At 38.7% G+C, this 15,164-nt stretch overlaps 2 protein-coding genes across 2 annotated transcripts; both read left to right on the top strand.

Annotated features, from left to right (window-relative positions):
* Positions 1-2,191: 2,191 nt before the first annotated feature.
* Positions 2,192-3,483, top strand: LOC116212526. The gene is made up of 2 exons (XM_031547185.1): positions 2,192-2,897; positions 3,043-3,483. Exons 1-2 carry the CDS (start codon positions 2,547-2,549, stop codon positions 3,211-3,213), a joined length of 522 nt encoding a protein of 173 aa, XP_031403045.1. The 5' UTR covers positions 2,192-2,546; the 3' UTR covers positions 3,214-3,483.
* A 5,243-nt stretch (positions 3,484-8,726) lies between these two features.
* LOC116211825 (E3 ubiquitin-protein ligase RDUF2-like) lies at positions 8,727-10,684 on the top strand. Its single transcript, XM_031546353.1, has one exon. The coding sequence runs from the start codon at positions 9,239-9,241 to the stop codon at positions 10,349-10,351; it is 1,113 nt and encodes a 370-aa protein (XP_031402213.1). The 5' UTR covers positions 8,727-9,238; the 3' UTR covers positions 10,352-10,684.
* Positions 10,685-15,164: the final 4,480 nt, after the last annotated feature.

The raw sequence follows: 15,164 nt of genomic DNA, 5'->3' as shown, positions 1-15,164 counted from the left end.
AATCCGTCTAAAGCGGAAATATTTTGAAAGTTTCCGCGAAGAGGATATTTATTTTTCATACTCTCAAGTTTCTCTTTTATTTTTTTTTAAAGGTAAATAAAATAATTTAAATATGCACATTACTTAACCATGAAATAAGTAAATAATAATAATATCATAAAATAATAATACAATATGGTACTGTTAGGAAAAATTCACATACTTATTTTGGACTCCGATCTATCCGCAACTCAAAAGGTTAAGTTAATAAATTACTAGACCATTGACCATTGTCTCCTTTAAGTCTATGGATTTCTACTCAATTTTTCCATGTGGGATTACCTCCAACACCCGCCCTCACCATTCTCCATATAGAAGAGAAACTAGCCCAACAATTCTCCCCCTTATCGACTATGTGGAGAACTCCGTCGTAATCCCCGTGATACTACGGCAAGCAACACACCGAACATAACTAATTTCGAGCCGGACTTCTACTTTCGGACTCAGATACCAATTATTAGGCCATTCACTAGCTACGAGTTCCATACACGGGCCTTGGTACGGTGTGGGTTTTCACACATATGCATTTGCGTTTCCCCAATATTGTTACATTGAGCTATGATACCACTTGTTAGGAAAAATTCACAGGCCTACTTCAAACTCTGGTCTATCTTCAACTCAAAAGCTTAAACCAATAGATTGTTAGATCATTGTTTATTATAAACCTATGAATTTCCACTCAATTTTTCCATGTGGAATTACCTCCAACACCCGCCCTCGCCATTCTCCATATAGGAGAGAAACTGCCCCGACAATTAATATAATATAACATAACATAACATAATATAATATAACATAATTGTTCTTAGTTCAATCTTATAAGTTGATTTACAAAGTATTTAAATAAGGATTGTTACTTATAGAACTTGAATAAGCCAACAATATTATGGATAAGATGCATCAATGTAATAGCATAATAAGGGTCGATCGAAAAATACATAATGTATTTTTAATATGGATATTGAATCGTCAAACTTTTCAAATAATTTATAATGATTGTATAAAATTGAAATATAATTTAATTATGAAACAAGTAATACATATTTTCCCTCATATATACTGTGTATGATTTTATTTATTAATTTCACCCTGCATTACATGAGCAACCTTACTAGTATATATATATAAAAAAAAAAGAATTGAGATATAATTGTGTCATGTCATTTAAATTAAAATTTCAAATCCATATTCATCAAAAATAACTTTTCAAATTCATAACTTCACGTGAATTAAACTTATAATTCCAATTTAAATGAACATTTACTATTTTTTGGATTGCATTTATATGCATTATAAAGATATAATAATAGAGAAGATTTTTGAGAAAATAGAATAGTGAACTTTTTAAAATATTTATTTTGCAATATTTTTCTTTAAAATAGTAAATTTTGGCAGTTTATATATATATATATATATATTAATAAAGTTTAATGTTATAAAAAGTCAGAGCAGTTACAAAATGAAATTTTCCGTTAAATAATATATTAGATAATATGATAACAAACTATTTGATAATAGTTGCCCTTTCTCGGAGAGAGAATCTTTATATTTGACTCTGTACATCCTTTTTCACATTCAATTGAAGAATAAGAGACCAAAGAGGTTCAGTGCGTCATTTGCCATGTATTCTATAAATATTTTTCAAAACAAATAAAGTAAAGCAAATAAAATATTAACAATGTAAATAATCTCTTAATTTAAGTGGGTTCAAGTAACCCCATTTTAATAAACATGTATCCCCGTTCATTTCATGCATCATCTTTGTTTGAGCTTAGTAGTTAGTATAACTTTCTTTTATATCAAAACTCCAACATGATATTTACTACTCTTCATATTGCAGCTACATATGTAATATAGGATTATTATCTCCTCGTATATATGTGATGTCCTTTTTATAAGAGCATAGTAACTACTCGTGATTTTCACTCCATTGACTCTCACTCACAATTTATAGCGTTTAATATGTATATTCGGTCAAACATATAGTTTTTCATGTACTTTTTTTTTTATATCGGTATTAGTTAATTCATATGCATATGTGGTGTTTATCTATTTGTTATCATATAAAAATTACAAAAAGTTATTGCACAACCGGTGAATATCCACTAGTTATGGTATATAAAGGTAGTGGAATTGTAGTCCCTTTCGGGGATTATTATCCAACAAGAGTCTCCCACTGCCACTCGAGGCCTGCGATGTCGCATGAGCCCGGTGGAGACGCACTCGGCCGTCGGCGGGGCCTCGACGGATAGCTCGGGGCCCGACGAATAAAGAAAGACCATTCTCATGGAGATCCACTGAGGAAAGCCAACAGCCCGGGAGGCCTTTGATCTTTGTAGCTACTGGGCTCTAAGGCCCATAGTACTCTGAACTTCCAAACTGAAACAGTTTGTTCGTCAGAGCCTTGCCTTTCCTATTCCGTTGCCTTCTGTAATGTGGAATGTGGATGCTAAGCAGCTGCAGCTCAGCTCTGCTCTCTTATTTCTTCTGTTATAGATAGATGTCCCATGGCCTCACCTTTGTGTCTGTCATCTTCTGCCTCGCCTCTTCATCCCTCCCTGCCGTTAAACCTCAGACCCCCTAATTTCTCGAAACGCGCCGCTGCTCCCTTCCTTACTGTCACCTCACCAGCTTCCTTCTCCTGCAGAAGACCCCTTCTTCTTCAGTCCCTACTGCCCAATGAAGTTCCCCGGAAGATCCGCCGGGGCTGCACAGCCTCCGCTGCGGCCGAAGATGCTCTGTCCTCGCCATCGGACGCTCAGCAGATGGTCTCCAGCAGCGGTGATGATGGCGTATACACCATCATTTCGGTCCTTCTCTTAATCGCGTTCATCGGTCTATCAGTTCTCACGATTGGGGTAAATTAGCAAACCTAAAGCTGGTCTCGCGCATTAGATTCGATTCATAGCTCGGATCGATCGATTGTTTGCCCCCGAAATTGGGCCAAAGTTGTAATTTTGGGACGTGGGACTGTGGCCAATCCTAAATTTGTGCTTTGACCAGGTTATCTACATCGGAGTGACCGATTTTTTGCAGAAGAGGGAGAGAGAGAAGTTTGAGAAGGAAGAGGCAGCTAAGAAGAAGAAGGGTGGGAAGAAGGTTAAGGTCAGGGCAAGGGCTGGCCCCAGAGGGTTCGGGCAGAAGACTGATGTTGAAGATGAATTTGACGATTAGATGGGATTTGCTTAGCTTTGGATGGTAATCTGTTGGCTGTCGCAGTGATGGTTTACTTCTCTTCTCGAATTTTTTTTTTTTTTTGTATGTAATAGCCATTAACTCTCGTGAGGCGTTCTGATCTTTTTCTTTTTTCCTTTTTTTCCTCTCTTGAGTCTCAAAATGGGCATGAAAGTTGCAGCATATTCGATTTTGACAACTTTGTACTTTGTATATCGTGCCAAGGGGAATTAAATGGTTCATTCAAAACCGTGCAAGAGCCTTTCATCTCGCAGGCGATCTTGGAGACAATAATCACATATCTCTTTTGAGCGATATCTTCTTTTTATAAAGCAAATCCACTTCGATTCTTTAAAAATGCACATCACTTCTGCTTCTATTGTAACAAAAGATTCCCTTTTATGTGGAAAGAGCCTATATCAATAATTATGATTTTACCTATGGATAATTCCTCAATATCTTGTTCATTCATAACAAAAGAATTTCTTTGTGCGGTGGTAAAAAAAAAAAAAAAGCTTTTTTGGAGAGGGATATTATTTCACGAATCGAGTCACAGATATCTAACATATTCATACCTAACGATTTTTCACAAAGTGAAAAGGTATAATTTGTACAAATCTTTCCATTTTGCAATTCGATCCGATCCATTAGTTCGTAGAGCTATTTACTCGATCGTAAACATTTTTGGAACATCTCTAACAGAGGGACAAATAGTTAATTTGGAAAAAAAACTATCTCGACGTAAAATGTGGCTGTCAAGTTCATGCTTCTAGCGTATCAATTGCTCCTTATTTTACCTTTCAAACTCTTGCGCTCCGTTTGATTTCACAGTTAAAATTACAAAAATTTTAACTTTAACTGTAACTCAACACACTACACAATCATTTGTCCTTTTCCATAATCAAAATCAAAGTTACTTTAACTCTGAAACTAAACGTACCATTGAAGTCTTGTCCCAAATACGTGTTAGTATCCATATTCATTGCTCCTTATTCTACCCTCCAAAATCTCGAAGTCTCGTCTCAGATACGCGTAGCAGGTAGCATGCAGGGCAAGGAAATCCATGCATACCTTCCTCAAAACTATTCCATTAATGGCCTCAAAGGATAAAGGGCGGGGGGGGGGGGGGGGGGTGAAAGAATGAATGTTGGTCGCATCTTAGTAGAAAGGGGATGCTTGCGAGGATTTTAGCAAAGCTCTTACTGATTAATATAATAAATATAAGACCCAAAAGTCATTAATTTAGTGTGAGGTGTAATTATAACATGAGGTGTTAGGTTCGAAATCTTGCGAATGGAGAAAATTTATACTGAGAGAATTTTATTTCTTAATAAATTAACTGGATTCGAGTGAATTAATCAGGTCGGTTGAACTTCAAAATATCAATATGCACATAAAAAAGATTAAAAAATATATATGCTAAATAAAAACTATATGTTGGTTGGACGATAAGCAAAGCTGCTTTAATACTGAGGGGGAGAATACTCGCGTATTTGTCGGTTGAAGGAGTAAATTTTAAGTACTCGATCTCTTAAAATTAGGAGAGTAAATTCTCTCGAAATTTTATAGGATTGAATGAAAAAAAATATCAAAATAAAAATTTAAAGAAAAAGGAAGGTGAGAAAAGAAAAGGAAAGAAGAGACAATTGGTCATCATGCTTTGGACTTGCAAGTCGTGTATTCTTTTTAGGCGTGAACCCATACACGGAAGCAACTCAAACCTTTTCTTTCTCTCGTGTTAATTGCTCACTAATTATTAAGGGCCCGTACACCCACCCATAGGCGTAGGCGTGAAACCATATTATTTTGGGGCCCATATAATCTCAAATTTTATTGGTCCATATTATGTTATTGGTCCGTATATAATCTCAGTTTTCGTTTCATGCGAAATACTCGATCACAAGGGCTCAAACAGCCGAGTCAGCAATCTTTTTCATTCTGTCGCAGGCTCGCAGCTATAGATCAATTCAAAATATTTTTTGCAATTGTTGATAATATTTTTCCCGAATTTAGGAAAGATTAGAGCAAGAAGCTTCCAGTATAATCTTTTGTCTATCATTTTGTACATTTTTAACTACAATTATATTACTATATAATTCACTTATGTGCACAGTGGACTGGACATATGTATCTAGTAGGTTCGATCAAAGCTATTACATATATATTGCTTCGTTTCTTTCGTTATGAAGAACTTGGGGAGCTTCATTTCCCATTACGCATGAATATATATATATATATATACACACACACACACACATTATCAAATAACTTGTCAAAACAGAAATTAGACATACATACATTTGGGGTGTGGGGGAGGGATTCTTGGTTTTCTGGCCCATAGACAAATGGTGTATATGTTGCTTTGCTTGTGTTCATTTCCAAAATCCAAATCCCGTTGATGCAAGGAACATTTATCATTATCTTCCCCCATTAAATGATTAAAATTTTTTTTGTGTTACTTTGACTAGACGTACAATAGAACTTTGTTATTAGGATGTGGGCATTATTTTACTATGTTTATTATTATATGTATATATCATATATATGCGATATTGACATCGGTAGGTTTATCCCCGTCCCTGGAAGATGGTAGGAAATTGCGTTGGCTGCCAGCTATGACCAGTAAATGACCATCTTTTGAATTTGACGAGAATATCATTTGTAAAACAAATTAAATGAAAATATAAGAGATAAAAAGGTTGTAATACGTTGACGCACGTTTCTATCTGATATATTAAGGTAGTTTTTGATTAACTCCACTTTTTTTCAAATATTAATATATATATTTAAATGAGATTATAATGAAAATTGAAAAAAAGAATGTATAAAAATTTATTATTAAATAAAAGAAAAGATAAAAAAGTAATGATTATATTGTTGAATTAATAGAAGAATAGAGTGGAGTGGAAAATTTTATTATTAAAAATTAAAGAAGAAGATAAAAAAAAATAATGATTGTGTTGTTGAATTGATATAAAAGTAATAAATAATTATGATAATTAATATTATGAAATTAATTATAATAATCATTAAGAAAAATTATGTGAGATAATTTATTATTAAATTGAAAAAAAATAAAAGTAATAATGATTGTATTGTTAAATTGCGAGAAAAATAAGGCAGAGTTAAGTGAAATTTAACTCCATAAACAAACAAGGCTTAATTTTTCATATTCGATTCTCGAAATATGACGGTTTATTCATAAAAGAGGACGATGTGCAATTTATGTGTATATACATATTATAGGAGCGCTCAACTTATCATGATTTCTCCGTACGACAAAAGCTTATACTATTGCCAAAACGCAATTTTTTTTCATAAGATCATAATCAGTTGATTGAGATTAATTCATGCTCGACTAAAATCAATAATTCATGCTCCGTAGTTGGTGTGGCCTGTCCACGAGTTGCTTCATGCAAATATTTATTGGGCGTTTGGTTTCAGAGTATAATTATAATTCTATTTCACTCCATCAAATGGAGACAAAATAGTTAGGTGGATTCACTATTAACAAATATTAAGAAAATATATGTGAGAGAATTTATCATAAATTTTTTTAAAAAATAAATAAATAAATAGTTGAAATAATTTAGTATTAAAAAAATATACTTTGTTTAAAAATGAAGTTAAGTTTAACTTAATTTAATTTCACTTTATTTTTCTCTTAATTCAATAACACAATCATTACTTTTTTTTATCTTTTTCTTCAATTTAATAATAAATTCTATAATGTGCTTTTTCTTATCTATTTTTATAATTAATTTTTAATATTAAATTATCTCAATTATTCATTACTTTTTCTCAATTCAATAAAACAATCATTATTATTTTATATTCTTCTTCAATTTAATAATAAACTTTCTCAACTCCTTTTGTTTTTATCATGTAAAATAAAATCATAATCATACTCGTTACTAAAAGCACTGTTATAGAAAAAATCTAATATGATATAACTCCATATCACCGTGACACGGAGTCTTTCCACCCCATCGTTGGATGGTGTAATGGGTTGCGGGACCTACACGTATCCAGGTAAGGAGACTCATGTCATGATGACACATGGTCATATTAGCAAAACAATAAAATCATTACTTTTTTATTTTTTTCTTCAATTTAAGAATAAACTTTCCCAACTCCTTTTGTTTTTTTATTTCGTGAAATAAAATAAAATCATAATTATACTTCATTACCAAATGCACATTTATAGAGAATCTAATATGATATGACTCCGTGTCATCGTGACACGGAGTTTCCTCGCCCCATCGTTGGATGGTGTAATGGGCTATGGGACCCACACGAATCTAATGGTAGGGAGACCCGTGTCATGATAACACGGAGTCATATAAGCAAAACACACTATTATAATCTATGGATTGTCTTTCTTTTTTATTTTCTTTCCCATATGGCGAAAAAAAATATCAGTGAAGGGGTGAAGCCATGGATAGGGCTAGGCCCAAGGTCCAGGTCAGCCATTAAAAAGAGAGAAAATATTAGGTGAGTAATACATAATCATTTGATTGTATAAAACTCAATCCCTGAATGACACGTGTAAAATAATAAAGTTTAGAAGGAGCGATGAAGCGAGACATGACAGGACTAGAATGAATTGGGACGTTAATGGGTTTCTGTAAACGGGTCTTAACCATTCACAAACCCTAATGGGTAGTTAAAGGAGTTTGTCCGTTGGATTACGAGAAAGGTCTAGCGATTCTTATTAAAACCCTAGAGGGTTTGGGAAGGGTTTGGTATTTTGCATTAAAACCCATCCCAAACCCATTAAGGTATAATTACTAATGCTGCGTTTGGTTTCAAAGTAAAATTTTAAGGTATAAATGGTTATGTATGGAGCTCACCCTTTGACTTTGTATGAGTTATTTTGTTTTGTTGTGGAAAAAAGAGTGGTATAAATGGGATCCACCCTTTGACTTTGTATGAGTTATTTTGTTTTGTCATTGGTAGAATTAAATTAAAGTGCGATTTTAAAATCACACTTTGAAACCAAGCAAGCCTTAAAATTCCTCAATTCATTTGTTAATTTTACAAAATAAACTTCAATTAGTAATTATCAATCATCCTCACCCTTGACATATTCTACTCGTGCCTATCATCTCCGCCCCTCTCTCTCTCTGCTATTCCAGTCTCTCCACATCAGTCAAGTATCGATCTTCTCGAGTTATCACAGAATTCCATCGAAATCTATTATTTCCTCATCGTTGTATTAGTAAAACTCGATATTATTGAACTTGTTCGAGAGCGATATTAATTTAATTGATATTTTTATTCTTAAAACTCGTTTGATATAATATTTGCTTTATTGTCGCTACTATTCAGGTTTTTTTATAATGGCTAAGAGTGTATTTATGAAGATAGGTTTCCGATGGGAACCCCTTAACTTAGCGAGAAGGATTTGGAGACCAATTCTTTATAAAGAGCTTGGATTTGGGAAGGATTCAGCCATCTCATATCCTGTCCATGAACATCCCTAAGAATGAAGCCTCGACGAGGAATCTTCCATGGCATGGGAGACTCCTCCTATTATACCTTTTGAAATTCAAACTCGGCGTCTTTTAAAACTCGTCAAGTCAAAGTACCATCTCTCCTCTGCCCGCCCTCAGCTCAGCTACCGCTCCTCTCCGACTCCTACGCGCTCAGCATCAATGAGCTCATTCATTCACTCCGTCACAGTTCCATCCCGCCCATCGGCATCGATCAACCTTTTGGGACACCTCCGTTAACTCTTTCCACCTCTCCCCTCCAGTAACATCATGCCACGTCACCCCATTAAGTATGAACACTCTTTCGCCGTTATCCCCTCCGTCTCCCCTCCCCCCTCCCATAAAAAGTCCCCCCTCTCTTTCTCTCCCCTCACATTTCCAAAGGCTCTTGCTTTTTCTCTGTCAATCAACCAATCAATCTTCTCTCTCTCTCTCTCTCTCTCCAGCTTAAGCTGAGCTCCTTCAGCATCGCCCGCCGGCCGGATCTGAACCGAAAGCGCTACGCAGAGACACAGGAGAGAGAAGCAGAGATGACATCCTTAACGGCGACGTACTGGTGCTACCGGTGCGCCCGCTTCGTCAGCGCCTGGACCCAGAGCGACTCCGTCTCCTGCCCCTACTGCAACTCCGGTTTCATCGAACAGCTCCCTCCAGATGCCGATGCCGATGCCGACGCAAGCTCCTCCCCGGAGCCCTTCCCCGATAGCCCCACCCCTCATCCGAGATTCCCCCCCTCCGCCATGGCCATGCTTGGAGTCGCCCACGCTGATGATCACCCCAACCGCACTACCGACTCCCGGGTCCGTCGCCGGCGCACCCCCGCCGCCGGCGACAGGTCCCCGTTCAACCCTGTCATCGTCCTCCGGGGGCCTACCTCCGACAGCGACAGCGAAAGCAACACCTTTGAGCTGTACTACGACGATGGCACTGGCACAGGGCTCCGGCCGCTGCCTGCCACCATGTCGGACTTCCTCATGGGGTCCGGGTTCGACCGTCTGCTGGAGCAACTCGCGCAGCTGGAGATCACTGGATTCGGGCGGCCCGAGAACCCGCCTGCCTCGAAGGCGGCCATCGAGTCGATGCCGAGGATCGAGATCGGTTCAGACCACATCGGATCGGAACTGCACTGTGCCGTCTGCAAGGACGCATTCGAGCTCGGAGCGGAGGCCCGAGAGATGCCGTGCAAGCACGTGTACCACTCCGACTGCATCCTCCCGTGGCTCTCGATGCGGAACTCCTGCCCAGTCTGCCGCCACGAGCTGCCTGCGGACCCGAGCCCCGTCAACAGTTCCAATCAAGCCGGGGACGAGGAGCCGGTCGGGCTGACGATATGGAGACTGCCGGGAGGTGGGTTCGCTGTGGGGAGGTTCAGGAGAGGTGGAGATAGGGAGCTGCCCGGTGTATACACGGAGATGGATGGCGGTTTCGGCAGGTCGAATGGGACTCCGAGGAACGTCTCATGGGGTTTGAGCAGTCGAACGCGAGAGAGAAGCGGGTTTGGGAGGATATTCCGGAACCTTTTTTCCTTCCTGGGGAGGTCTAGACTGTCTAATGAATCATCGGATTCGGGATCGATTCGGAGAAGCCGGAGCATCGGTGGATTCCGGAGGAGGAGGAACAGAACTTGGGTTCTGGAGCATTAGAGTTGAGATGAACTCGGTAATTAATTGGTATATCCCACTAGAGCTAAAAAGAAAAAAAAAGTAGTAAAAATTGTTCAAAATTTTTTCATTTATTATTAATTCATTTGCTTTGCTAGAACTAAGATTATGATCGGTAAGATTATCAGTGCATGTATAGACATAGATAGATGCAGTACCTATGTAATTGCAGGAAGAAAGAAATTTTTGACTCGTACAACTTATCCTCCCGATTGTTTGAAATTTTTCTGGAAATGAGGAGAATATATGGCAGAGCACACTGCACAGCAGAGGAAACACAAACAAACATATATGAAGTTCGAGTTTTACATCGTTTTTCCCAGAACCTGCGGTACTTGTTTTTTGGGTTGGATTCTTTAATCGTGGATGCATGCTGGTAACTAACTGTACACAGTACATATATATTTCTGTAAAAGGAAAAAGATATATCTGAGATAGAACCGGATCTGGCCATATATATAGTATCTTCTCGTGTTAATATTCCAATAGGAAACGTGATGAAGATGCACGAGAAAGATCGGATTGCGAGCTAGCTGGTCATGGGATTAAACAACTCATATTGTCTATGCCATGAAATGGCAATGACTCATCCATTCATCCGTCCGCATGATGCCTCTACACTTGCCTTGCAGCCTAGCAAATAGCAATCGCCCCTTATACATTTACTGTCGGTTACAACAGAAAATTATGCGTAGGACAAGGAAATGAAAAGTTAAATAAAGTCAAATGACCGATTCAATTTTCATGTGAAAATTAAATGTAGAATCTTTTGGTTCTTTGACTGTAATACGTGCCTACTACATTATTTATATTTTTCTCATATATTTATTTTTTAATGTCAGATGATAATAAATATTATATCAAAATGTGTGAGATTTCATTAATAGAGCACTAGGTTTCATAGAGATGAGACAAATGTGTGACGCATCATCAAATTGTTTTCGGAGATCTCCATCCACATGTGTATTAGTAATGTATTATTATATCATCTTCCTTTTAATTTTATATTTTCAATTTCAGTTTTGTTTATGTTATGCTCGATCAAAAGAAATCGTGATTTTTATTTCTCACGAATTTTAAATTAGATTGGAAACATAATATCGACGTAGATACCAACTAGTAAGTCACGACCGAAACATCCGACGTCTAGCTAATTGCAACAGAAATTCACGTGGGATCCCATTTGAGAACAATATGTGTGGGGTATCAATCAATCTAAATTGTGTCCGAGTTGCTTGTCCCTTTGCGACCATGACCGACCTCATGAATTATTATCATTTAACTAATTAATATATATATATATATAATAATGATTAAGAAAATCAATTTTTCAATTAATTTTGCTGAATGCTGAGTGCTCATCATCATGCTTTTGCTTTGTCGTCCTTTGCACAGTGACAGCGTTCTGCATACTCATAATCCTTCTTCTTCTTCTTTTTTCCTTTTTTCCTTTTTTCCTATATATATATATATATGTGTGTGTGTGTGATTTACGAAGTGCGTGCCTTAGCCTTAGTCATCAAATTCCCCAGATTTTTGCTTTTAGAATAGGGACCACAATTTATGTAAAAATAGAAAAATTATCTATTTATGGTTCAAATAATATGTATATCTATATATAAACAAATTTGTGTCTTTATATAGAAAAGAGGGGAGGAGGTGGGTGCATGGTTGGGCTTTCTGGTGATATTTATACATTATGTATGTAATGTAAATGTATGTATGGGCCAGCTGGGGTGCACTATCTATATATCTTTGACGCGCTTCAATGAATGAATGTTCTCATTCTCTGTACTCCAAATTAAAATTTAGTTACACACGTTAATATATTTAAATTAATACTTAATATATGTGTACTAGACTCTGTCATAGACTGTCTGAGAGCAAATATTTTGACCCATAATATAAAATGTATAGCTTGCACAGCATATTGTTCTGAAATCGGGGTAGCCGATGCAAAAGCGCCATAACTAATATGCACATCATATTTTGATCCATGAATGTGATCTCTCTCTCTCTCTGCAAAAGAGCCGCCCTGGTGGGATATGATGGTGGCGGCACCCCTTGAAGGCACCGTGTCTGTGGCCGTCTAGATTGCCCTCCTCGAGGTCAATTTCGTTGCTGTGGTTGTCGCGGTATCCCCTGCTTTGGTCATACATGTTGCCCTCCATTATTGGGTCGTCCACGTGGCTGCAATTGTTTTCTCCATAATGTCTTTGATGTCTCCGTCCTCGATCTGTCGTGGAGATGGTTTTGATGGAGTCCTAGAGGTTGCAACGGCCTTCCCCCTTTCTCTCCGTCTTCGGTAAGGTTCGTGTGGTGGTAGTCTCTTTCTCCCCTTCAGTGAACATGCCCTTTTCCTCTCCAATCAAATCTGTTAGGTAAAATTCACAGGTCTACTTTGGACTCGGGCCCATCCGCAACCCAAAAGCTTAAGCCAATGGGTTGCTAGACCATTATCTCTTATAAACCTATGGATTTCCTCTCAACTTTTCCATGTGGGATTACTTCCAACACCGGCTCTCACCATTCTCCATATAGGAGAGAAACCGGCCCAACAATTCCCCCCCTTCTCGACTATATGGAGGACTTCGAGCCGGGCTTCCACTTCCGGACTCGGATACCAATTGTTAGGCCCATCACTAGCCACGAGTTCCACACTCGGGCCTTGTCGTGGTGTGGGTTTCCACGCATAGCGTGTGCACTTCCCCAGGATCGTTACCTTGGGCTTTGATACCACTTGTTAGGTAAAATCCACAGGTCTACTTTGGACTCGGGCCCATCCGCAACCCAAAAGCTTAAGCCAATGGGTTGCTAGACCATTATCTCTTATAAACCTATGGATTTCCTCTCAACTTTTCCATGTGGGATTACTTCCAACACCGGCCCTCACCATTCTTCATATAGGAGAGAAACCGGCCCAACAATTGAGTTTGTTGGGTATCCCTCCAATTTGGAGGAAGTTGGGCTCAATTGTATTGGGCTTTTATCGGGTTTTAATAAGCCCAAGAACCCAGTTTTGTTAGGGTTAATATTTCAGCAAACTAGCTGAGGAATAAATAGCAGCAGAACGGCTGCAGATTAGCGGATGTGCGGCAGCAGCAGACAGAAGCAGCAGATCAGCAGAAGCAGCAACAAAAGAACAGAGCAAAATCGGATAAACAGGGGCAGCGCGCAGCTGGAGATCAAACCTCGATCGGGACGTCAAACGAACTCCGATTGGGACGAAATTTTGACAGCAGCTTCACAACACGTGGGGCTAAGTTCTGAACGGTCAGAATTTCTATTCGAGCTCTGTAGGTGCTGTTTCAGCTGACTTTGTGAACCACCCGGTGTGGGTGACGAATTTAGTGTTTGGGTGATCCAAGAGAGTGTTTCTCTTGAGTTTGGTGATCCAAGGGTTTACCTTGATGAAAGACATTGTATAACCTTCATTCATAGTGGATTGTTGATTCGGAGTTGGTCCCGTGGTTTTTCCCCACATCGGGGTTTTCCACGTAAAATTCTTGGTGTTCTTTTACTTTACTGCTTGTTGGTTGATTTGATTAGTTCCTATCTCGATTACACTAGTAGGGGAGGAAGATTAATCGCTGCGTTATTATTTGGATAAGTACATCCCTTCCCAACAAGTGGTATCAGAGTCTCGGGTTAGAGAAGTTTTGAGTTTTTCGGTGTTTTCGAGATGGAGGAATCTACAGGATCTATGTTCAAGTTGAATGCAACCAACTACTCTATATGGAAGTCTCGGATGGAGGATCTTCTATTTTGCAGGGATTTGTACGATCCCATTGAAGGGGATTCCGCGAAACCCAAAGATAAGGATGACAAGGCTTGGGAACGCACAAATCGGAAGACTGTTGGTTTGATTCGGCAGTGGATAGACAATAGTATTTATCATCATGTTGCTCAGGAGACAAATGCAAAAGCTTTGTGGGATAAATTGACAAATCTCTATGCGAGGAAGACACAGCAAAATAAAGCATTCCTCGTGAAGAAGCTGGTTCATCTTCGTTTTCAGGATGGAGGTGATATGGCTGCGCACATGAGTAATTTCCAGGATATTATTAACCAGTTGACGAACCTGGAGATAATATTACCCGATGAGTTGCAGGCTTGTCTACTTTTAGGGACTCTACCGGATAATTGGGACACACTCGTGGTTGCATTAAGCAATTCTGCGCCAAACGGGAAGCTATCGTTGGCCACGGTGACAGAAAGTTTATTTAATGAGGAGACTAGAAGGAAAGGCTCGGGGATTTCCATTCAGTCTGAAGCCTTGGTTACTGAACAACGGGGAAGAAGTCAAAGCAGAAATTTCTCTTCCAAGCATAGTAACTCACGTGGCAAATCGAGGGGTCGATCAAAGTCGAAGACGAGGAAAGTGGTCACTTGCTATCACTGTGGAAAGGAGGGACACTACAAAAGGGAGTGTAGAGCTCTGAAGAAAAATCAGAATGGCAACGGTGAGAGCAAGAAGGAAGAAGGCACTACAGCAGTAGCATCTGATGGAGAGACCTACATCATTTGTGATGAAGCCTATGTGAATTTCACATGTCAGGACTCTACCTGGGTTGCAGATACAGGTGCCTCGTTTCATGTCACTCCTCATCGGGATTTCTTCTCATCTTACACTACCGGAGACTATGGTTATGTGAGAATGGGGAATGGACAGTCATGCAAGATTGTCGGTACTGGTGATGTCTGTCTAGAGACCGAGCTTGGCTGCAAGTTGCTTCTGAAGAAGGTGAGGCATGTTCCAGAAATTCGCCTTAACCTAATCTCGACGGGTCAGCTT

The sequence above is a fragment of the Punica granatum genome, chromosome 6 (genome assembly GCF_007655135.1).
Source record: "Punica granatum isolate Tunisia-2019 chromosome 6, ASM765513v2, whole genome shotgun sequence".
Taxonomy (NCBI): domain Eukaryota; kingdom Viridiplantae; phylum Streptophyta; class Magnoliopsida; order Myrtales; family Lythraceae; genus Punica; species Punica granatum.
The sequence above is the reverse complement of the archived record's forward strand: the minus strand, read 5'-3'. Positions and strand labels throughout refer to the sequence as shown.

Coding starts and splice junctions, on each gene's coding strand:
- LOC116212526 (XM_031547185.1), top strand. CDS start 2,547: ATGGCCTCACCTTTGTGTCTGTCATCTTCTGCCTCGCCTCTTCATCCC. Junction 2,898..3,042: donor TATCAGTTCTCACGATTGGG/GTAAATTAGCAA, acceptor TGCTTTGACCAG/GTTATCTACATCGGAGTGAC.
- LOC116211825 (XM_031546353.1), top strand. CDS start 9,239: ATGACATCCTTAACGGCGACGTACTGGTGCTACCGGTGCGCCCGCTTC.